General features: G+C 37.8%; 4 protein-coding genes across 4 annotated transcripts; 1 reads left to right on the top strand and 3 right to left on the bottom strand.

Annotated features, from left to right (window-relative positions):
• Positions 1–1,351: 1,351 nt before the first annotated feature.
• LOC103967770 (rac-like GTP-binding protein ARAC1) lies at positions 1,352–4,035 on the top strand. Its single transcript, XM_009381066.3, has 7 exons — positions 1,352–1,986; positions 2,718–2,805; positions 2,895–3,004; positions 3,120–3,183; positions 3,395–3,459; positions 3,548–3,613; positions 3,695–4,035. The coding sequence occupies exons 1-7, from the start codon at positions 1,888–1,890 to the stop codon at positions 3,794–3,796; spliced, it is 594 nt and encodes a 197-aa protein (XP_009379341.1). The 5' UTR covers positions 1,352–1,887; the 3' UTR covers positions 3,797–4,035.
• Positions 4,036–5,257: 1,222 nt separating this feature from the next.
• LOC103967771 (vacuolar protein sorting-associated protein 35A) lies at positions 5,258–12,028 on the bottom strand. The gene is made up of 21 exons (XM_009381067.3): positions 11,863–12,028; positions 11,632–11,728; positions 11,371–11,494; positions 10,728–10,913; positions 10,539–10,626; positions 10,289–10,345; positions 10,096–10,185; positions 9,865–9,987; positions 9,229–9,363; positions 8,863–8,979; positions 8,243–8,482; positions 8,106–8,171; positions 7,885–7,974; positions 7,304–7,393; positions 7,038–7,127; positions 6,856–6,924; positions 6,686–6,766; positions 6,420–6,527; positions 6,229–6,332; positions 5,835–5,948; positions 5,258–5,752 (listed from the first exon to the last, which is right to left on the bottom strand). The coding sequence occupies exons 1-21, from the start codon at positions 11,953–11,955 to the stop codon at positions 5,542–5,544; spliced, it is 2,373 nt and encodes a 790-aa protein (XP_009379342.1). The 5' UTR covers positions 11,956–12,028; the 3' UTR covers positions 5,258–5,541.
• A 1,355-nt stretch (positions 12,029–13,383) lies between these two features.
• On the bottom strand, positions 13,384–17,370 carry LOC103967778 (stress response protein nst1). The gene is made up of 3 exons (XM_009381075.3): positions 17,006–17,370; positions 14,400–14,724; positions 13,384–14,287 (listed from the first exon to the last, which is right to left on the bottom strand). The coding sequence occupies exons 1-3, from the start codon at positions 17,084–17,086 to the stop codon at positions 13,443–13,445; spliced, it is 1,251 nt and encodes a 416-aa protein (XP_009379350.2). The 5' UTR covers positions 17,087–17,370; the 3' UTR covers positions 13,384–13,442.
• A 626-nt stretch (positions 17,371–17,996) lies between these two features.
• LOC103967777 (heavy metal-associated isoprenylated plant protein 27) lies at positions 17,997–19,255 on the bottom strand. The gene is made up of 2 exons (XM_009381073.2): positions 19,124–19,255; positions 17,997–18,512 (listed from the first exon to the last, which is right to left on the bottom strand). Exons 1-2 carry the CDS (start codon positions 19,202–19,204, stop codon positions 18,126–18,128), a joined length of 468 nt encoding a protein of 155 aa, XP_009379348.1. The 5' UTR covers positions 19,205–19,255; the 3' UTR covers positions 17,997–18,125.
• Positions 19,256–21,686: the final 2,431 nt, after the last annotated feature.

Below are 21,686 nucleotides of genomic sequence, written 5' to 3'. Positions count from 1 at the left end.
ATATTTAATCTCAATTTGTTCGCAAGTGATAAATAGTCCGGCGAATAAAACCTCCTATTCAGCTTATTGCATCTTAAGTTTAAACGATTTTCATATTTTATGATCAGTGTAGTTTAAAATAATAATAACGTTTGTAATAAAAAATCTCAAATTGCCCAAAAAGCCTTTCACACCAAATCCACAAGGCCTCCAAACTTTCCATAATCTTAGTTAATTATCTTGTACCTAAAGAAATTAATCATTTTTCATGAAATTATTCTTGTATTGTGGGGTTTGATGTGGTTGCTGTCATGTAAATTATACTCTATCAAATTCCAACCACCTCTTCTACCACACATTCATTGGCAAGCATAAGTTGGTATGGTAGTTTTCATCTAATATATCAATATTTAAAGTACATGTTAAGATACGAGTATAACGTTATATCGTGTGACAGTATTATAGTATCATATAATAATTTCACATGTTAGTATTGCTCGAATCAAGTACAGTTAGGTTAAGGCCAAAATAATCCTCAACTAATTGACAATTAGAACATATCACCGTCATTGTAATCCAATAAACTAAAAGGACAGTCCCAAGCCAACAAAGTTTCTTGCAAAGCGAGGGTCGCAGAGAAACGTCTAATATGCAGTCTTACCTTTACTTTGCAAATATGTTGTTTCCACGACTCGAACTCGTGATTTTTTTTATCACCAAAGAGCAACATTTCCGTTGACCAAGGCCTGCTTTGATCCCATAAATAAAAAAGAAAAAATTATGCATAGCACAAAAATAACTCTTCTTGAAAACAAGAATCCAATTAAAAATCCATGAAACTAGATGTGAAAGGATTCTTATCTATTTATGATTATCTCTACTAATCATCCTCATCAAACTTGGGTTGTGATTATTTCTTTGTCACAAATTATTGGAACAGGTTGACATGATGATAACATAACACGTCAGAACTTGCAAAAACACTATTGTGCAGACAGTTAGACTTTTATGTACAAATATACCAAGCGAGCCAGGTTTCTTTCGCACTCATCTGACGTTTTATATCGTGTCATACTTTGTATCTGGAATACAAACCAAAATAAGAATCACCAACTAATTAGTCATAACGACAATCCAGCAACATAACACGTCATTTTCCAACGCCAACAACAAAAATAGTAATCATGGAACAATTCCGTGTGAACAATAGCGAACCAATCCCAAATTACCTTAAATCAATAGTCGATTTCCAAATTAAAGGGATAAAAATTAAAATCACACAGACAAGACTTAACATTTTTCATTTCACTTTTCATCCTCACCAACCTCAAAAATCTTTTGGGAAAAAAAAAAAAAAAAAAAAAAAGCCCCTCAAAAATCCGACCCAAACACATATAACCGGACCCAACTTCCTCGCGACTAGCGCGCAGAAAGAAAGAAAAACAGAGAGGAGAGAGAAAGAGACACAGAGGGGAGAGAGAGAGTCTCACAGTCACAGCCTCGCAGCTATTTGTTGGAGAGTTTGTTGCTCAACGAACGCTTCAACGGCAAATAAAATTCGCGGCCAAAAAAATAGTCCGCCATTTTTGTCTCGCTCACTCTCCTCTTTTCTCTTCCGTGGAGCTTCCAGACGCCCGCACAAGACCCACATTCGCCCATTTTTCTCCTTCCAATTTTCCCCTTCCGAACTCCCCCAATCTTTTTCTTCTCTTTTCTCTCTCGATTTCTCCCCCCCCCCCATTTGCCAGAATTAGGGTTAGGTTCCGTCGTGAATCGTCCGGATTTCGATCGCGCCACAGATGTGTAAGTGAAGAGGACGAGGAGGAAGGAGAAGAAGAAGAAGATCGGGTCCTCAGGTTCGAAGATCTGGGGCTTGGGTTTTTCTCGAGAAAGTGAGAGAGCGAGAAAATGAGCGCGTCCAGGTTCATAAAGTGCGTCACGGTTGGGGACGGGGCTGTGGGTAAGACGTGTCTGCTTATCTCCTACACCAGCAACACCTTCCCCACCGTAAGTCTTCAATTCCCAATTCCCAATTCGCTTTAATTTCCCTTCCTTTTTTGGGAATTTTAATTTCGTGCGCCATTGTTGCAATAGGTGGAATGTATTTGGTAATTGATTTATTGCTTTTAATTGGGTTTTTGGGTTTGGTTCTGGGGAGGTTTGATGCCGAATGCAATGTGTTGTTGGTATAATTTGTTGTTTTGGTAGAATAATTATTCACAAATTAGCTTCCTTTGAAAATGTGCTTTGTGGTTCCTTTTGTTTCTGGTGCTGCTATTCGCTGATTTTGTATTATTTTTAGCTCAATCTTGCTGACGATATTTGATTGTTTTAGGAAAACATTGGGTGCAAATAATTAGAATGGTATTAATTTTGGTCAAAATTGCCCCTTTTTTGGAGGGGCAATCAAATGTGAAAGGTTTGAAAATAAGTGGGTTATTTGGGATTTTTCAATTCTTTTTCTGCTCTTTGACTTAATTCCTCGGATGTTTGGATTGAGGCGTTTTATAGGAGTTTTTTAGATTTTTGGGATTTTACTTTAGCTATTCTGCCTATAAGATGTTATTTGATGAAATTTTAATTCTTTTCTCCCTAGAATGTCTGAACTTCCGAACTTTTTGCAATGTGGTTGTTTGTGATTTCATATTGTTAAGGTTTATAACTTGTAAGGAAGGGGAGATCACTTGTCGTTATGATGTACGGTTTATAACTTTATTCCGTATTGTGGTGGGAAACAGGATTACGTGCCAACTGTTTTCGACAATTTCAGTGCAAACGTGGTCGTGAATGGGAGCACTGTTAACCTGGGGCTATGGGACACAGCTGGTAAATATGCGTTGTCACTTCGGTTTTTTTTGACTAGGGGTTGTATGCATATATGTGTTTTAGGTCTGAATTTATTTTTTGTGCAACAGGACAGGAGGATTACAATAGATTAAGACCTTTGAGTTATCGTGGTGCTGATGTGTTTATACTGGCGTTCTCTCTCATCAGCAAAGCCAGCTATGAAAATGTGTCCAAGAAGGTGAGATTTTGCCATATGGGATGTATGTGTACAAAATGTGCTGCTGAATATGACTGTTTTGTCTTTACCTTGATGATCTGATGATGAATCTCAAATATATTGATTTCCTTTCCAGTGGATCCCAGAATTGAAGCATTATGCGCCCGGTGTCCCGATTATTCTCGTTGGAACAAAGCTTGGTAAAATTTTTATCTTTCTACTTTGTAGATATTTAAAAAAAGTTTCGGCCGCTTTATTAATCTTTTTCCTCAACCGTAGATAAATCTTGAGATAATGGGCCCATTGTTTGAACACATTGAGTGTTTTTATTCAATGATAGTTCTAACTGCGAAATGTCTTTAAGGAGGGCCCTTCTTACTTCTCTTTTATCATAAAAATTTAATGAGCCAGATCTTCGGGACGACAAGCAGTTCTTTATTGACCATCCTGGTGCTGTCCCAATTACTACCGCTCAAGTAACGTTCCTGTCTTTATTGACCATCCTTGTGCCTTATCTTCTTTTCTTCTTCCTTATAATTAAGATTTATATCTCTACCCTTGTAGGGAGAGGAGCTCAGGAAGCTAATTGGAGCACCAGCGTATATCGAGTGCAGTTCAAAAACTCAGCAGGTGTTTATATTATCTATTGCATTATGCGGGGGTATTTTTCATGCCTGAACTGTGACTTATGACGTGTGCTTGCGACTGCAGAATGTGAAAGGGGTCTTTGATGCCGCCATCAGGGTTGTCCTTCAACCTCCGAAGCAGAAGAAAAAGGAAGGCGGCAAAGGGAAGGCATGCTCCATATTGTGATTTGGAAAATAGGTGTAAAGAGATAATGACCAGCCATCCTGCATGTATTCCCTCACACCCATTTGTTCCCTAAATCTCGTTTTTCCCTTTTTGTCCTGAAGAAGTTGGAGTCCGTAAGTTGCCGCGTTTGACAATCGAATGGATCTCTCTGTGAAAGCATCCGGTGGTTTGGTGTTGCATTCTTGGAACTGTTGTGATCTCTTAATTGTTGAATTCTATGGTTGGCAACTTTTTCTTTACTCCGGCTTTGATTTTTTTATATTGTTTTAATAGACTGGACTCCCAGTTAGGAAGCCGACCTCGTTTTGCATTGATACAGTTAAACCTGGTTTGGAACTGAGATGATTCTGAAAAAAGCTGGTATCAAAAAAAGCTAGGAGCTCTTTTTTGTGTTTGGTAAACATTTAGTTTCAGCTTTTTTTCACAGTTTTGGGTGAAAAAAAGCCAAAAACAAGAAGCTGCAAAACCCAGTTTTGAAAAATCAGTTTTTTTTCACATCTGTTTTACATAAAAGTTTACCAAACACTATAATACTGTTTTTTATTTTTTCAAAAGCACTTTTACAAAAAAATTTACCAAACACTCTATTGTTTTATTTCACAGCCGTTTATTCTCACAGCACAGCAGAATTAGTTTTTTTTCAAAGCACAGCAATACCAAACCAGCCATTATACTATTACTGTCCGATGTGCTTGAAGGATTGGGCCTATGCGTTTAGTTTTCATTTTTGTGGTTTGCCTCAACACAATGCATCGCTTCGCATGAGATTATTAGGCTTGTCGGTTTTTAACGCTCCTCTTTTAGCCTCTTGCACTCGTCCTGTTGGCAAGTTATAAAAGAGGAGTGTCAAAATCGCTACTCGGTAGATTAAGAACAATATTGGTGAGCTAAGTTTGAGGAACTGGTGGTTTGATTCATTAAGGTGTCCTTCTAGGCCCAAGTTGTAGCCAATTGTACTTGAAAAAATAATGTACCTTCCGGTTTCAACTTTCAAATGGTAGTGGGAGGCGTAAATTTAGAACTATAGTGTAATAGTAATTCTTTTACGGTATTTCTTTTTACTTGTGAGGTCTTAATTTCGATTTTCGTTGAAGGTAAGTTCAAACCAAATTATTATGGCTTGCCATTGTGGCATATCCTTAAGTCCCCAATCCTCTTAAGTGTAAATGTATTGTTATTTTAGAAGGGGGAAAAATTAGAGAAATGGCGCTACATATCTTTTCCCCGCCAAATGAGCAGACCTTTAAACTAACGCTTGCAACGAAACAATGACCAGACCAGAGATCCATGCGAGTACAATCTTTTCATGGAACGATTGCAAGAAATTAAACCGGAAAAACAAACCTAACGAATCTTCGAAAGAACAGGTTTCGAAGAAACAAGGCTCGGGGATGAACAGAACTCCGAGTAGAAGATACGACAGAGGCGGTGTAGTTTCAAACAATCTGAAGAAAGATGTGGTTGGTTCTGATCGAAGTAGATTCAAATTCAAATATATGTTGTACATTTGTAACATTGCAGTAACACAATCAGTACACAGAATTCCTCGACGAGTGATTACCCAAAGTAAACGTCCTATAGACCCACCGGTCTCGGAGGAAAATTCAGCATCGGGGAGGATAAAGCATACAATCTATTCTCTCAACGAAACAACGTCATAAAGGATGAAATCGGTTCCTAGCATCCACCAAGGCAAACTTATCTGCAGCTCTCGCATTAATAACATGCATTCGCTTCGCAGCAAGTCACGCCTTGATGGGCTCATATCTTTCACCAACTGCACCGCCTTTCTGCTTCTGGAACTGAATGTACCGCAGTGTGCTTTTAAAGAAAGCATCTGTAGATGGCTCTGCTAAGGCCGAGTCGCTTTGCAGTTCAGTTGTAACCAATTCAATCAGGCTTTGGACTGAAGCAACCGTTATCTGTGGGTTCCCCTTCTCGAAGAAATAGAGGTACCTGAAAACACAACAAAGTAAGGCCTTCTCTTTCCGCAATAGAAGAAACAGAAAAAATCGGCTTTGGCGTCAGCAACTATTACTTGTTCAGTATTTCAACAAAGAGCGTTACTGAACCGGTGCTACCCCGTGCAGCATTGGACATCTGTTGGGCAGCATTAGCGATTCGTAAAGCTCGCTTTAGGCAAATCAGTACCCTGGATAGCAAGTAAAAGAAAATTAAAACGAATTATAACCAAACAGAACAACAGCAGTTTCAAAGTATGAACCAAGGAATGGCTCCGCTAAGATTCTTAAACTCAGAAACCATCCCTTCACTCCTCTGTCCATTTCCACTTAACTCCTAACTGTCCTTCATACAGTTCTTTCACCGTGAACATATCCTTTCGGCACAATAAAGAAAACTGACATGACTTGCACAGCCATAAGCACAACTAAATGGGTTTAGTATAGAAGCCAAATGTTAATACAACACACCTTTCTCCATCCTTCATGCTCTCATGATCATCGACCCAGAAGAGATGTGAGCAAGCATAAACAGCTCGGCACTGATCAGCCTTCTTTAAAAGCTTTGCCGAATACTGGTCAAAGACAAGGCATTAAGTAAGGTTTTCAGTAGAAACGGACAGGCAGCATTATAACTAACGAAATTATGAAATTATGATTACCCCTGTGGCTTTGTGAGTTAAAGTATCCCTGTTCTCAACACCAAATACATGCATCCTCTGGAGAGTCCCGATTATCAGATGAATGGCAGTCACCTGTGCTTTCGAATCCTATTACACAAAATTCATGCAAACAAGAAAGATTATATACAATCCAGTAATCAGTATTCAAAAAGGAAAGAGTAGACACAATCCAGTGTTCCATTGAAATCTTTAAAAAAAAAAAAAAAATGAAACAGGTGAAGAGGCAACCAAATAGGGAAACTCACTGAAATTTCTTCTTCGTAAAGAATATATGCTTGGGTGAAGAATTCATAGGCAACGGGCTCCAAATCAGAGTCATTTGCAGCCTAATTAATGAAAAACAACAGGCATTAAAATTAGGGATAACATTCTTTAGGTCATGCCATTTATTTGAAGACTGAACATTTCAATGTACCTCAGCACATTGCAAATATAACCGTAATGCCAGTTCAGGTGCTGGAACATTCAACAAAGCCTCAATAGTCTAAAACAATAAACCAGAAGTGTTACTCAATAGCTAGAAAGATCAAAGTCTATGCTCAAACTGTGTAGGATATACGTAATGTGAGCTCTCTGAAAGCTTTCACTAGCATTTACCTGAGTCAAGAGCTGAAAAATTTTCTTTGGTGTGGTTGATGCATCGTCTCCAAATGGATTCTCATCCTGGGCTTGCAATTTCCTAACCAACTGCACATAACAAATAAAATCAGACAAACACCACCAAAAAGACCACCAATTCCATTACTCACACCATACTAGTTTGAGAAATTTCAACAACAAATCAATGAAAATAAAAAAAGTTGACTAGCATCAACACATAATGTGTCCAACTGTTAACATGATTTGGATAGACAGAAGCAAACCTTTAGAGAAGAGAAAACTAGGGGAGGGATAGTAAAGGGCAAACGCGTTGGTCCTCCAACCAGGATGTGCTTCTTCACAGTACATATGATCTGCAATTCAGTGCACGAATTGTGGCAAACATTAGGGATGAATGGTGCTCCAGTTCATGCAAAATCTCTTGAGAGAGAAAAATCAATAAACAAAGAGTAATCTACATGTGCTTCAATTTCTAAAATATATACACAACATGAATTTTCCACGAGTGATATTGCCATGTCAGCCAACACTAGGACCAGTATCCCATAAGCAGAGGTGGGGTGGCATGAAATCAAGGCATGAAAACTCACTGTCACATCAGTTCAAAATGCAAAAACCATTTTCAATTGCTGGTAACATTTTTCCATATATTAGTACAGAAACATGAGAAAACAATTAATTATGACTCAATTAAAACTTCAAGGGAGTATAACTCAGGAAGACTTTAGAATTAAATACTTGAGAAATCCTCACGGATACTCTTGTAAGGTAAGATTATAAAGACAGAAGGTATGCAGACATATGAAATAGGCACATGAATACCATACTCAAACATATCCAATACCTTAAACATCTCTTCGGGATCATCATTAGAAAACATTTGAATAAGTCGCGCAACTGAATTTTGCTCCTCCTTGAAATCTTCTTCATCAACCTAGAGTTGAAAAAGAAGATATGCTCACACCTCAAGTGTATAGAATCAGAAGAAAACGCACAATATTGTGGAAGCCTAGAGAGGAGCTTTACTATCATCAATACATGTATGATCGATAACACAGAAATTACCTCATCATTAAGAGTCCCATCCAAATCCTCAATAAGTCCTTTTATTAATTCAAACAAAGCCTCGACCTGTAAAAATTGCATTCCATGTCATTAAGAAGCAAACTCAATCGAAAGGACAAACCATTAGTTAAGCATACCTTCTCGGCAGTTAAAACATGAGTTGTATTTTTCATAATGCTCTGAATTATAACAGTAGCCATGACTTTATTTGTTCCACTATCAAGGAATTCCAGTACGCGAGGATAATTTGTAAGCTTCAAAGCCGTGACAATATCATTATATTTCTCAAGTGGAGCACTTAAAAGTGCAACCACTTGTTTTGTCGCCCTGCTGTCTTGAATTTTTCCTTTTCCAGAGAGTTTCTTAACAAATGAGCCCTGGTGAAAAGAAAATAAATGGAAATAATTACATATGTGGTGACCTTTTATAGAACAATATATATATATATATATATATATATATATATTGATCAATCAATTTAAATGATAAGATAAATCAAATCTGTGCCACCAGACTTGCAGCACAAGAAATTTATTTACAAGAACAGACTTTACTGGATTATATGTATAGCATAACGTGGAAAGTTACGGTTCATCCAATGTATATGCAAAGAAAAATTTGCAAAGGTTGGACTATCCAATTTCGGGCCACATGCAATTTGACCAATAAAATCTGTTTCACTTAGTATAACTTTGATGCGCATAGACGATAGAACTGAGCATAACTATGTTAAGAAAAGTTTGTCAAGGAAACATACCAACACTTGATCAGCATAATCAAGTCGATCAGGGTGCACATGGAGAGTGAATTTAAGAAGCGATGAATATAGAGTGACAACACCGATGATAGGCATGTCAACTTGTGCTTCAATCACCTGCATTGACATATTGTTTAAGTATCAAAACGAATGCAAACAAATACACAAAAACACAAATACCAAGACAGGAAAGCATATAGATGCAATGAACACTTGGTTACAGTTATACGTACTTATACTGCAGACAAACAAGGTCACAAAAAAGCTCTATGTGCAACCACTTGGTGATAGTAGATATGAAAAGAGATAATTCAAGCATGGCACAACCCTGAACTTAATCATCAATTTATTATACACTACGATTACCTTTCCAATAGCATTGCTCAGTTTTGAAAAAGCTTCTACTTGTAAAAACTCAGGCAATACTTCTGTACTTGAGGCAGCATAATTTGAAAGTCTTTCCATTAACTGGGATAGAACTGTCTTAATATCAACAGATGGCTGAAACAAAAAATGAAATTAGACAAGAATGGCAGAGAAATGTAATAAATTAAAAATACGATGATAAATATTATGAACACACAAAATACAAAGTTATCTAACATTCTTAATCAAATTTCAAACAAAAGACAAAAGGTTTTCCAAGATTAAGAGTATACCATAAACTATTTGACTATCATTAACTGATTTTATATATGAAGCAAAACACAAATGCAACATTCCATGTATCAATTCTCGGAGACATGATGCTCCATGCATCTTCCTATGAAACATTCAAAGCATTCCATATGGCTTAAAATGAGTGCAACAAGTCATAAAACAAAATGTAAAAAATCTCTTACAATAAGAAGGTACACTCCAAAACCAGAACAAATGACAAAAGCACCTTCAGTTTCAAAAGATCAATGCACAAAACCCCATAATGCAAAATAGAAGAAAAGTGACCTGAATAAAAAACAAATACAGGGTATTAATAAAATTTGTGCATATAATGTTACTGACCTGAAGTTGGGGGCAAGCACCCAACAATACGTCAAGAGTTTGCAAGTGGTACTCATCGGGAAAGACTTGAATTATGCAATCCATCAAATAAAACTGTGCAATCTCATCCTTACAATTGACAACCTGTTAAAAAAAGCAAGGTGATGAAGCCATTTTTTATGGTTAAGAGGTGGAAGTTACACATCATAAATATTAAAGGATCGATTAAAGATAAAACAGCATCAATCGGACCTGCTCCAGGACTCTGGGAAGCACGGCATCTTTGTACAAATCTAAATCAACACCTTCTATCTGGCTTAGGACGTGCAAGTTTTTACCAACCTAAAGGAACAACAGACATAGAGAAGCCTTCAGTAAGTGTACACTGCATATGCGCACAACAATATAGCAGTGAAATCAACCAGCTACCAGTTACTGATATTACAAGATCACGTAGCTCGCTCCTTTCTTTCTCCCGTTTCTCCTTTTCCCGGGCAGGTCCCTGCAGACCAGAAAGCCGGAGAGCAAGCCTCAACTCAGGATCAGCTAAGAGTATGAATGATTCAAAAGCACTACAACACCTGCATGACCAGAAAGCATGCCCTCATGACATATTTTTACCTTCATGACATGCAAGCATTGTGGTACCCGTGCATGTCTAAACCTGAGAGCTCTGTATGTAAGTATCAACCAACCTGATGTTGCATCCGCACCCAAAGTTTGTTCATCTCAGTGAAATTTTGGAGCACAAACTCAACAGCGTCCTTGACAGTGTCGGCATCTCTGGGCAAGTTAAGGATTATTGACAAATCAGATTGAATCAAATGAAAGAATACGATCATACACAGAAAATAAACATAGGAATGAATATCTGATTTCCTTACCCTTCATATTCAGAACCAATATCAGGCAATTTGTCCCTACTCACTTGAGAAAGGTAACTCCTTAAGAATAGCCCACGTACAGGATTCTGAACGCCACGGGACATTTCAACGAGATCTTTTAGGACATCCTTAGCAGGAGCTTCCTTAGATTTGATGTACACAGAACCTACTGTACAGAGAAGATACCTAATAGAGATCATAAAATTCACTTATAAGCCACAGAAATGCTATAGCTATGCCTTGTTCTTCACTTAAGATAAATTCGATGCACTCAAAGGAACACCCTGAAAGGACATAGCGTCCAACTTATAATTGTATAAATCTACATTACAAAGACATTGATAATAGATCAAATCATGAATTGTAATTTCTGCTTAATTTTGGGTCTTTTTTCGATAAGGTTTAGTATTAGAGAACTTTTCAAATTGCAGCATGTTAACGATTTACAATCAGAATTACAGTATCTGAAGGAATACGACCGCAATGCCAACTAGGTAAGTAAGGCATTATGTGCAGCACAGTTCATTAACAAAAACAAATTGGATTATCTCCCGGGGACTTTAAGTGAACTACGAAGTCAAAACCTAAATAAAGCAATTGATACATGTGCAATTGAAGATTAATTAACATAATTAAGACTTACAATCTAGGCAATATGTTGCCGGCGTGCTGAACAAGCTCATAGAGATCAATAATGGAGCAGCCGCGCCGAGCCTCCTCCTTGAAGAACATTTCCAATTTCCTCAATTCGTCAAACGCCCGCATATCTGAGGCAATTCAAACCACAAATCGGTGAAATCACCATCCACAAACTCGCAAACATTCGGCATTTACGAAAATGCAAAAACGAAGCAGAATCAATTTCCAAATCCCTCCGGATCGATGAGAAGTAATCAAAACTTACAGAGTTCGTAGTACTTGTGAGGGGAAAGCTTCGAGGTCCGGAGCTCCGAAAGCATCTGAGCTGAGTACTTGAGCGCGTCTCTGAGATTGTTCGAGTCCTGATTGAAAAATTTGCAGAAAAATTGAACGAAGGAAAACAATTTCACTGAATTTTCAGCGAACAAAAAAATTGGTAGAAAATTGGAGGGAAGAAGATCGAGGGTTTGTTTGATTGACTGATTGAAGAAGTTACCAGAGCTCGGTGCATATAGAAGGCGTTCTGTTGGAGGCCGGCGATTCCAGCTGCCAGCCATTTCTCTTCATCTTCAACTCCGTTCGAGATCATCTTCTCTCTCTAGCTCTCTCTCTCTCTCTCTCTCTCTCTCGGTTGCGTTTTGACCATACTGGTTTTGGCCACAACTGTCTGGCCAACTCGAGGTCTGTTTGGATCCGGACCCGATATCATGGGTCGGTTAAACTGGTTAGGGGTCAGGCCTAACATAACCAGTGATTCAGGCTCGTGCCTGTTTGGGCTTTATTTAAATGGGCCGAGCACGATTCGGCCCGATCTCTTTTGTTTTCTTGACACAAACAATAGTCGAGTGTAAGAATTGATGTTTTAATCAAGTGAGATACGAACCACTTGCAAATGTCCAATTTCTTTAAATCATCTAGTTTCATAAGTGCTTTGATGCACTTTTGGTTTTGTAATTCTCAAATTGGGTGCATCCGAATCAAATTTGACATTTAAAATTCTGAAATCCAAACATGTAGAGACTAGAACGAAATTGGAATGTATATTTAAATCTTTTTTCCTTTTTTGGATTAAAAGACTCTTTCTATTTGAAAACAATATCATCGATTCAACTTATATAAAATGATATATAGTCGATATTTTAAATCATAAAACTCAAGTCCCCTTGGCACATCCAATTAATTCAAGATATTTCAATTTTTTTTAGTACATCAGTATTTTTACACTGGGAGGAGGGAGAGTTCGACTAAGGCACACAATAGACAACCTAATTTGGTATTGAATTCATCATCCACGAGATTTGATACTAAGACCTCTTACTTCCAAGTTAAGAAAAATATCACCAGACCATAATACTGAGTGGCAAAATATATTTCAATTGATATAATCACTTTATGCAAATATGACTGCAAATGAATTTGCTACTTAACGACAATTACATGAGTTGTTAAGCATAGTTTACTAATATCCCCAATAATGTCATTTGTCATTTATTAGTTAAAATCCAATATGTATGAGTTAAAAATCCATATGATCTAACAAATTTTCCTAATAATGTGATTTTTTGTTGACCCCACACTATTTTTTACCTTTCACAATTTTTGTCATTTTGATCATCTTCAGTTCATTTCAATGAACGAAAATTGTAAAGATTGAAAAATGTGTAAAATATAAAGCGAAGTGTTGATAGCGCCACCCAAAACTAAAACATCTAACGCAGCGACGTTGTACCCGATTAGAGCCAAAGTGCCAACTACCAAAAACCAATAGAGAAATGCCGAAAGAGTTGAGAAAAAGGAAATGATATTATATTCGATTCAAAAGAATTGCAAAGTTTGTGATACATCAATATGCCATCTACCCTACAAAAACAAATCTTTTCATTCCCCAAATCTCTGCCGTTGCTGTTTTCTCAACCCAACCGGGAGTCGCTCCAGGCACGAGAGAGCAAGCAAACCAACACCACCAAAGCCGGAAACAACCTCTTCACACCTTCAGTACCGAAAAACTATCAAATACAAAGTTCACTGGCGCTTTCAGCTCCTCACTTGTCAATCTTCCACTTTCCAGGCGGGGGTTTAGAACGGTACTGTGTATGGCAATGCATATATATCGGACTCCGGGAAGAGGCGAGCACATGGCCAAGACGTTGCGTCACCATAGCTCAGGCTGTCACTGACGACTGTAGGTTTCTCAACGCCACAATTCCATTTTGTCTTTGCCTCAAACCATCCCTCATCGTCGACATCCATGTGAAGACATTGTGAGAGAGGAGGTTGAACCCAGTTTTCAATTAGCTCTCTGTATTGTGAAGGAAGAGAACCACTGCCAGACTTTCGGTGTTTTTCTTTACCACGCCTGGAAGAGCGTTCATTGCTAGCATTTCCAGAAGTAGCGCACGGATGCTGTCCCTCCTCTATGCCTTGTTTAGGAGCAGGTTCTTGCAGTCCTTCAACAAAGGCATTATCTGTCCTTCCTGAGGAAGAGCAAGGCTGTTCTTGGCTGGGTAGCACTTCTGGACCTTTGGGCCTTTGGAGGAACAACCGGGAAGGCTGTTCCTGGCTGGGGAGAACATCTGTACCTTTAGGCCTTTGGAAAGAAAACCTGGAAGGCTGTTCCTGGCTGGGTATAACTTCTGCACCTTTTTGCCTTTGGAGAGACAACCGGCAAGGCTGTTCAGGACTGGGTAGCACTTCTGGATCTTTGTTCCTTTGAAGAGACAACCGGCAAGGCTGTTCCTCTTTGGGTAGCACTACTGGATCCTTGTGCTTTTGGAGAGGCAACTGGCAAGGTTGTTTCTCTCTGGATAGCACCACTGGATCTTTGTGCGATTTGAGAGGGAACCGGCAAGGCTGCTCCTCACTGGGTAGCAGTTCAGGATCTTTGTGCCTTTGGAGAGGCAACCGGATCCGAAGAATGCTTGCTTCAAATAATAATACATTTTGAAGGAAGAATATCAGTGCCCATGAGAAGCTAACAAACCCAACAGGCAAACACCCTTCTCCCAAGTAAGGAAGAAACATAAGAGCACTCACCAGAATTTTGCCTGCCATCAGGGGGAGAGTCCTGCTTCTGCCTTTTGTTGCTGTTAACGGTGCTATCAGAAGAGTTCTGGGAACCAACGGGTTGCTCATGTTCTTCAGTAAGGTCACTCTTGTCAAGGTTTTCCGTTTCATGTTTTCTCTTCTTTCCATTGTCTGTACCTTTCTTGTCTTCTTGTTGCCTTTCAACTTTGTGCCTTTTCTTATGACTCTGCTTCTTATTTTCAGGCTCCCCATTTTTTCGAGCCTTCTTTTCTTTCTTCTCTCCTTTTTTCTCCCTCTTCTTTTCTTTCTTGGCCTTCTCATCTTCTCTTTGGAGCTTCAAATAACAAGAGTAACCATCAACTTTTGAACTCATTGGAAAAGTTTAAAATACTGTCACAAAAACAAGCATTCCAAAGCAGACCAAAAATTGTTGGATAAAACATAACATCCTCATTAGATAATAATGGAAATCAATAAATCAACATTGAAGACAACCAATGCGGATGATCTATGACGAGAATTTTGGTTATTAAACTATTGTTTTCTCTGTATACAATGTATTAAAATCGTGAGGCGTAGGTGAGGCGTCCGAGGGCAGCCCAGCCTAGGCGTGAGGTGAAGCCTCACAAGACCTAAATGTTTTAATATATACACTGAGCATACACATATATTATATTAAAAAAAAAATTATAATCAATAATCATCCTGAGCACACACATATATTATAAATATATATACACATATATATATATACATATATTATATATATATATAATAGAGGATGAAAAGCTCAATGAGTACACATATAACAATGCATGTAGGCGGCACACACAACCTTTATATAAAAAATAAAAATCAGAAAACAAGGCAGAGAGATGATAGTGCAAGGAAGAGGTATGAGGTAGTTAAAACCCTACCCAAATTTTGGGTTTGGGAATATTAAAAAAAAAATCCCCTGAGGCCCGCCTAGGCAGTTCCAACGATGCCTTCCGGCGCCTTACACCCACTCCCTCAAAACAGAGGCGTCAACCCTCAAGCCCAACCTCACAGGGCGCCTAGGCGCACCCTGAGGCGAGCCTTTTAAAACATTATCAAGTGATAATTGAATTTTCATACATGTTCATGACATCGATAACAGAGTCAGCATTCCAAAAAAATACCTAAATCAACTTTTTCACACATGCTATAGACTGCACTCTTAACTTTGCTGCATAGAAATCAGCACCAATCATAGCCAACAACTAAGGTGAAACTTAAGCAATTATGCCTCAAGGAGGACTCGAACCAAAAACTACATGGATTCCCAATTACGCCTTGGAGAGGACTTGAACCTCCACGCCCTTAAGCACAAGACAGTATTGAGTCTCACGTGTCTACCATTTCCACCACCAAGGCATCTTCAAGCAAACTGCACTAAAAGAAAAGGAGAACTTGAATCCTACAACATATGCCACACCTGAACACACCAGGCTCAAGGTGCTATTTATCTGACCCTACCATCTATGAAATAACCGGTCAAATAAACTAAACCTGCGCTTACCCAAAAAATCTACTATAGTACAAAACCCAAAGCTGTAATTGCTTAAGTTTCACCTTAGCAACCTTTCAGCATTATGACTTTCTAAGGACACACTTGAATTCAAAGGTCACTTCCTAATCCACTACAGTGCAAACTCACTCTTGGTTATGTGTTGCCGCTTCAATCTTGAGTATGTAACTCAGAGAGAAGTGAGAACTAAAATGATCTTCAAGCAGCCAGCACATAGTAGAATATGTACTTGACCATCTCAAATCATTCATCTCATATGCATAAGCAAGAATGTCAAGCAATCTCATCTAACACATCCCAAATCATTTTCACTAATCTGCCACACAATACAATCTCAATCCCAACCTAACAAGACTCTGAAGGTGCCTGTAAAAGTATCATGTTTTGTTGTTTGAATCAAACAACACGACAATGTGAAAGCCTAGTACCAAGAACAGGTACCATCGCTCACACACGTCAAGCACACAACTAAAGCCATAGGAAGGTTTTACAAGTACCATTATCAATTCCTAAAAGGAAGACAACAGACACTGATGTGCCACATGCATGAACACAAGCTACAACACTGCAGAACCAGCTCAGCTTGCAAAAAGAAGGCCAGGAATTTGTGTTTCTATAGCATTTTTCTATCACAAATGGATGTAAAGTTTCCGCACACGCTAGAGTCCAGTGGCAAACAGAACACTCAACCACTCAAGAATTCATGTCAGGGTCTCAAAACCTAAACCAAAGTTTCCGATTTTGGCCAATCAAAATCGGCTCAAGCCAACAAAAACACAGGAAGTGAAATTACGTTTTGTAACGATTAATGGCTTCTATTTGTTTCTATGGGGAACTAAAAAGTGTTGTCGATTGTACAACCCGTGATTCAGCTCTCGAATTCACCCCATTTCCAATTTTTTCTCTCTATGTTCTTACTTTTTTCAGGGCATTTTATGGGTTCTCTTATCTACACAAAATATGATCATACGAGAGCTGAACAAACGCATCAATTAACGAACCGAATCGTACAGTACACGTCGAGCACAAATCCAAAAACCCATAAAGCAAGGATTGCTCAACAAACCTTAATCGAATCGATCAGGGCCTCATCGTGGATCCCCTTCTTCACGTACCCAGGAGGAGGGTACGGAAAACACCGAGACATTTGTGATCCAGCAGCAAACCAACCAACCAACACACAAAGCGAATCGAGTCCGAAACAATTCGATTTTTCTCAAACCCTAGCTCGAACGAGGTCGCTTGCTCGCAATCGACTGCGGCTAGGGTTTCGATACTTGTTTCGATCCTTGTTTCGGAACACAAATGTCCCGCGCGCAGACAAAGGTTTGAGTAAAAAGGGAGGGAACTCGATCTAGGGTTAGGGCTTGGAGGTGAACGAATCGCTCGAGAGCGAAGAGCTTTGGAACAGGAGAGAGAAAAGCCCCAGATCCAATTGGTGAGCCACGACCACAAACAGCGGTATTTATAGTAGGGATTCCTCTGGCTGGCCGACGCGTTTTGGGCACCACAAAATCAAACGACGTCGTGTGCGCGAAGTGTGGCTGTGAAGCAAGGGATCGTCTCTGTCACTCCCAGACCGTTTACTTTAGGAATATAATTAGCCCAGTCCAACTTAATTGCTATCCCAATTCAGCCCAGTATCTTTGGGCCTAAGCCACTTATTACAAATGAACCCAGTTTTACGGTCCATTTGTACAGACAAGTATAGACCGTTGAATTTGATCTCAATGATTGTAACCAAATCAATTAAAAAATACTTACATTAAAATTGGATCATAAATAATCCATCAACAACAGTTCTTTTTTTAACTAAAAATTTTTCGTTTTTCGGCAACAGTTAACTCTTCACTAATCATATCGTTTTCATTGCCCTAAACTCTCTTGTAAACGATTTCAAACAATTTCAATCACCTTACACATCATCAAAATTGTTTAGTGTTGAAAACTCTGTTAAAGTTGTCCAGTGTCTGTCGCCTCCGACACAGCTTTCTAACAAGATGAACTCATATGAGATGATAACACACACAATGGTGCCATAAGACCCAAAATTTTCCCTCTCTCTGCCTTCTTCACACATCAGGCAAACTTTTTTCATTTCCAAAACACGCTTAAGCAATTTTTACAGCGACTATTCAAAAAAGTGCTACAAAATTTACAAGTTGGAATTGCAGCATATCATTGGACTACATGACGACACACGCATTTGGATTCTCGTCACTAAACGCCGTCGTATACTTCACTTCAGTGGAGCTTGCACGTGCGAGAGCCGATGCCTCCGGATCCTCCAGCACGTTCCGCACGTACCCAGGTGGGGCCTTCTTGTCATAAGCCTCCGGCGCGTAGGGATGCGGAACGACATCGTACGGCACATAAGGCCAGAGCTCAGCCTTCTTCCCCGTTCGATGCCTAACACGATGCAAGACTTTGTCGGGGTCCACATAGCCAATCACAGTGAGCTTGCTCTGCTTGGGGTCCACCTCAACCTCCGTGACTCCTTTCATGCCTTGCACTGATTTCTTCACTCTTCTCTCGCACCCTTCACAGTCCATCTTCACTTTAATCTCCACCGTCTGATATAAAAATAACAATAAAAATAAATTAAAAAAGAAACAAAATGCATGGTTACAGACTAATATTGCATCCAATGGGTTTCTATCCAGTTGGTACTAAATTCAATTTAACTTTTATAAACAAAAAAAATAAGTTGGGGTTAGGGATTTGAAATAGTTCAGAACGAGCTACAAGTATATACTGTCAAACCTAATATCTTTTTTTTTATAATAAAAAATATACTAAATTCTGATGGATCAATGATCAATATTGAATTCGTGATAAGAATCCAATTAATTAAAAAAACGGAATAATTATTAAAGAATATTCCCTGTACACTTTAAAGCGCAAGTGACTCTAATAGTAAATAGATCACTTATACCAATAAAAATATAGTAAGTCGAGCATACATCGTATTAGTGTCAGAGTATCTTCTACTCAAGCATCATGTTTGATTCTTCCTCTCCAACTATCGTTATACAATAGACAAAAAAATATATGCATCGATTGACCACATATAGAGTATCGCATGTACTTGAGCATCGTGTTCGATTCTCCCCTTCTAACCATCGTCCTTGCAAACGATGAAGTAAAAAAATATACGAAGAAGTGGGAATATAGCAGCACTTACCTTCAATTGCTTGTTCTTTTTGAGCTTTTTACTACTACGATGCCACTCTCCAAGCTCAGAGACTTTACTGAGAAAACCCATTGCCAAACATACGTGCAAAGATAAAACCAGAAAAAGTGGGACAATGCTGCTTACGAAGTTGTAAAACCCTAAAGTTTGCCTTAAAGGTTGCAACATATATATACACATCAGCATGACCCTCCAGGCTGTGCTGTGCGTGGTAGCTGTAGATGGTTGGCACGTGTCTCTTTATAAATGTGGAGTAATCTAGAACCTACACGTTGTTGCTGGGCTGAGTTTGGGCTTATCACATTTTTGGGTTGAGTTTCATGGCAATCTACAAACAGTGCAGAGACTACAAAACTTCTAGTTATTCCCCTGTGCAATATAACGAGGCGTCCTATCTACATTTTTTTTTTTTTAGTAAACTGTCAATTTGTTCTCTGAACTATTACTAAACTTTTGATTTCTCCCTTGAATTTTTTAATTGGAAAATTAAGGACTTAAACTAATTTTTTTGGCCAATTTCCCCCCTACCGTTAATTTTTCATAGATTTCATCCAAATTAACGTTAACTTTTATCATGTGCAAATCACGTAACTCTCCTTTGTGGAGAAAAGTATCACTTCACTAGACCTTCAGACACAAAAACTATAGAATCACACATATTTGCATAGGTTTATATTATAGAAATCTAAAGTTTTCAATTAGTTTAAAGAATGAAACGACCGAACTACCCACATTTATTGTGCACATGCTACCATTTAATAGAAATTTGGATGGAATGAATGAAAAATTAACAGCAGGGGCAAATCGGCCAAAAAATTAGTTTAAGTCCTTAATTTTCCAATTAAAAAGTTCAGGGGGAAAATCGAAAGTTAGGTGGTAGTTTAGGAGGCAAATCGACAATTGACTTTTTTTTTTTTTTTAAGTAATGAAAAGGGTTTCAAAACTTTAAGTTTTAACAAAAAAATTATTCTATAACTGTATTTAATGATAAAGATAGGAGAAAGAAGAAGAAGAAGGAAAACAAAAAAACACCTAACTAAAGACACCTGCAAAGAGCACCCAACCAATCCTTCAATTGCATAACCCTTTGACATAATCCAATCATATTTTATTCATCTAAAATTAAAATGTCAAATTGAAGTGGGTTCCGTTTGATTCAGAATCACATATGAGGCGGTATAGTTATGAGGGAGTCAGTCAGGTGTGAGTTAGGATGGTTAGGGGTCATCATTGACAACATCGTTGGACTCATCACCCATTTTTCTAGTAATGGTATTTAGCTATTGGCTATGCATGACTTTAACGGCGTGGACGTTGATCTCTATCAATTTTTGTTTTAATCTTTTTATTGCATTATGGTAAAAGAACTTGAAAATCTGGAATGAGCATCTACCGTTAAGTTTCATAAATTCTGTAGTATCGTTAAGTTTCATAAACAATGTAGAAAGTTTCATTAATAGTGTAGTATCGTTAAGTTTCATAAACATTGTAGTACTGTTAAATTTCATAAACAGTGTAGTATCATTAAGTTTCATAAACAATGTAGTAAGTTTCATAAACAGTTTGTGTGAGGGCACGCAGGTCCGCATGTCAATTTTTTTTATTATTTTAAATATTAAAATTATGTTTTTTTCATTAAAATTTAAGTTTTTTTGTTCTTTTTATTAAAATTTAAGTGTTTTTTTATTAAAATTAAATTTTTTTCATTAAATAAAGTTATAGCATGATTTTTTTATTAAGATAAACTTAGTCAAATTCCTTTTTATGAAAGTTTTCTTTTTTATATATATTTTTAATAATTTTTGTTCATTGATTTTTTTAATTTACTTATTTTCATGATTTAAGATTGAGAAAAGATAGTAAATGATAAAAATGGGCATGGGTAGTAAGGAGTGAGGTTTGGATTTCGAAGTGGTAGTATTGAACGCGTAGGACGCGTAAGTCTTCAATAGTCCAGTTTTATATTCATTAAATTGGTAAATAAGAAAAAAAGATAGTACTTCTTCAATAATTTAATTTTTACGTTTATTTTCTGGCTACTGAGTAGTCCGGAATATTAAAAACTAAATAAACGTAGGACATATTGTATAACATTAAAATATAAATACTATTTGAACTTTTTAGAGAAACTTTGGCGAGTTACTAGTTCTTGCATGGATGAAGATACATTAGGGTTCTTTAAATTTGTTGGGCCCACTTTAAATTTTTGTGTACCCACCATTTTAGGGCCTCCAAGTGTCCGCCCTGGGCTAGGATTGGCTTTGTGTTAATATCAAGGTTTCAAATTTTGCAAAATTGTATCCTCAAATGGTATTAACCCAATATGTTTAACTTGGAAATTTTCGCAGGCGACCCTCTTTCACGGTGATAGAGAAGAGTTTTACTCTTGCATCATGGCGTGGTTTCGAACGTCGTCAACTCTTTAATCTAACATCTAATCTAATAAATTTATGATCTGACAAAAAAAAAAAAAAACTAGGAAATCTCCATCCAAATTTTCGAAAATGCTTAGACCTCGAAATTATTGTTAAAATATGAATTTTCAATCCAACTA

Source organism: the organism of the source record quoted next, unplaced genomic scaffold (assembly GCF_019419815.1).
Source record: "Pyrus x bretschneideri cultivar Hongxiangsu unplaced genomic scaffold, Pyrus_bretschneideri_v1 Contig8, whole genome shotgun sequence".
Taxonomy (NCBI): domain Eukaryota; kingdom Viridiplantae; phylum Streptophyta; class Magnoliopsida; order Rosales; family Rosaceae; genus Pyrus; species Pyrus x bretschneideri.
The sequence above is the reverse complement of the archived record's forward strand: the minus strand, read 5'-3'. Positions and strand labels throughout refer to the sequence as shown.

Bases quoted from the DNA above. Each gene is read 5' to 3' on its own strand.
- LOC103967777 (XM_009381073.2), bottom strand. From the start codon at position 19,204: ATGGGTTTTCTCAGTAAAGTCTCTGAGCTTGGAGAGTGGCATCGTAGT. The intron at 18,513-19,123 runs GTAAGTGCTGCT...TTTTTATATCAG, and splicing joins AAAAGAACAAGCAATTGAAG to ACGGTGGAGATTAAAGTGAA.
- LOC103967770 (XM_009381066.3), top strand. From the start codon at position 1,888: ATGAGCGCGTCCAGGTTCATAAAGTGCGTCACGGTTGGGGACGGGGCT. The intron at 1,987-2,717 runs GTAAGTCTTCAA...GGTGGGAAACAG, and splicing joins CCAGCAACACCTTCCCCACC to GATTACGTGCCAACTGTTTT. The intron at 3,614-3,694 runs GTGTTTATATTA...TTGCGACTGCAG, and splicing joins GCAGTTCAAAAACTCAGCAG to AATGTGAAAGGGGTCTTTGA.
- LOC103967771 (XM_009381067.3), bottom strand. From the start codon at position 11,955: ATGATCTCGAACGGAGTTGAAGATGAAGAGAAATGGCTGGCAGCTGGA. The intron at 8,172-8,242 runs GTATGCTTAACT...CAATTTTTACAG, and splicing joins ATGTTTTAACTGCCGAGAAG to GTCGAGGCTTTGTTTGAATT. The intron at 7,394-7,884 runs GTATTGGATATG...ACTGAATTGCAG, and splicing joins ATCCCGAAGAGATGTTTAAG to ATCATATGTACTGTGAAGAA.
- LOC103967778 (XM_009381075.3), bottom strand. From the start codon at position 17,086: ATGTCTCGGTGTTTTCCGTACCCTCCTCCTGGGTACGTGAAGAAGGGG. The intron at 14,725-17,005 runs GTTTGTTGAGCA...TGTTATTTGAAG, and splicing joins CCCTGATCGATTCGATTAAG to CTCCAAAGAGAAGATGAGAA. The intron at 14,288-14,399 runs GTGAGTGCTCTT...TATTATTTGAAG, and splicing joins TGATGGCAGGCAAAATTCTG to CAAGCATTCTTCGGATCCGG.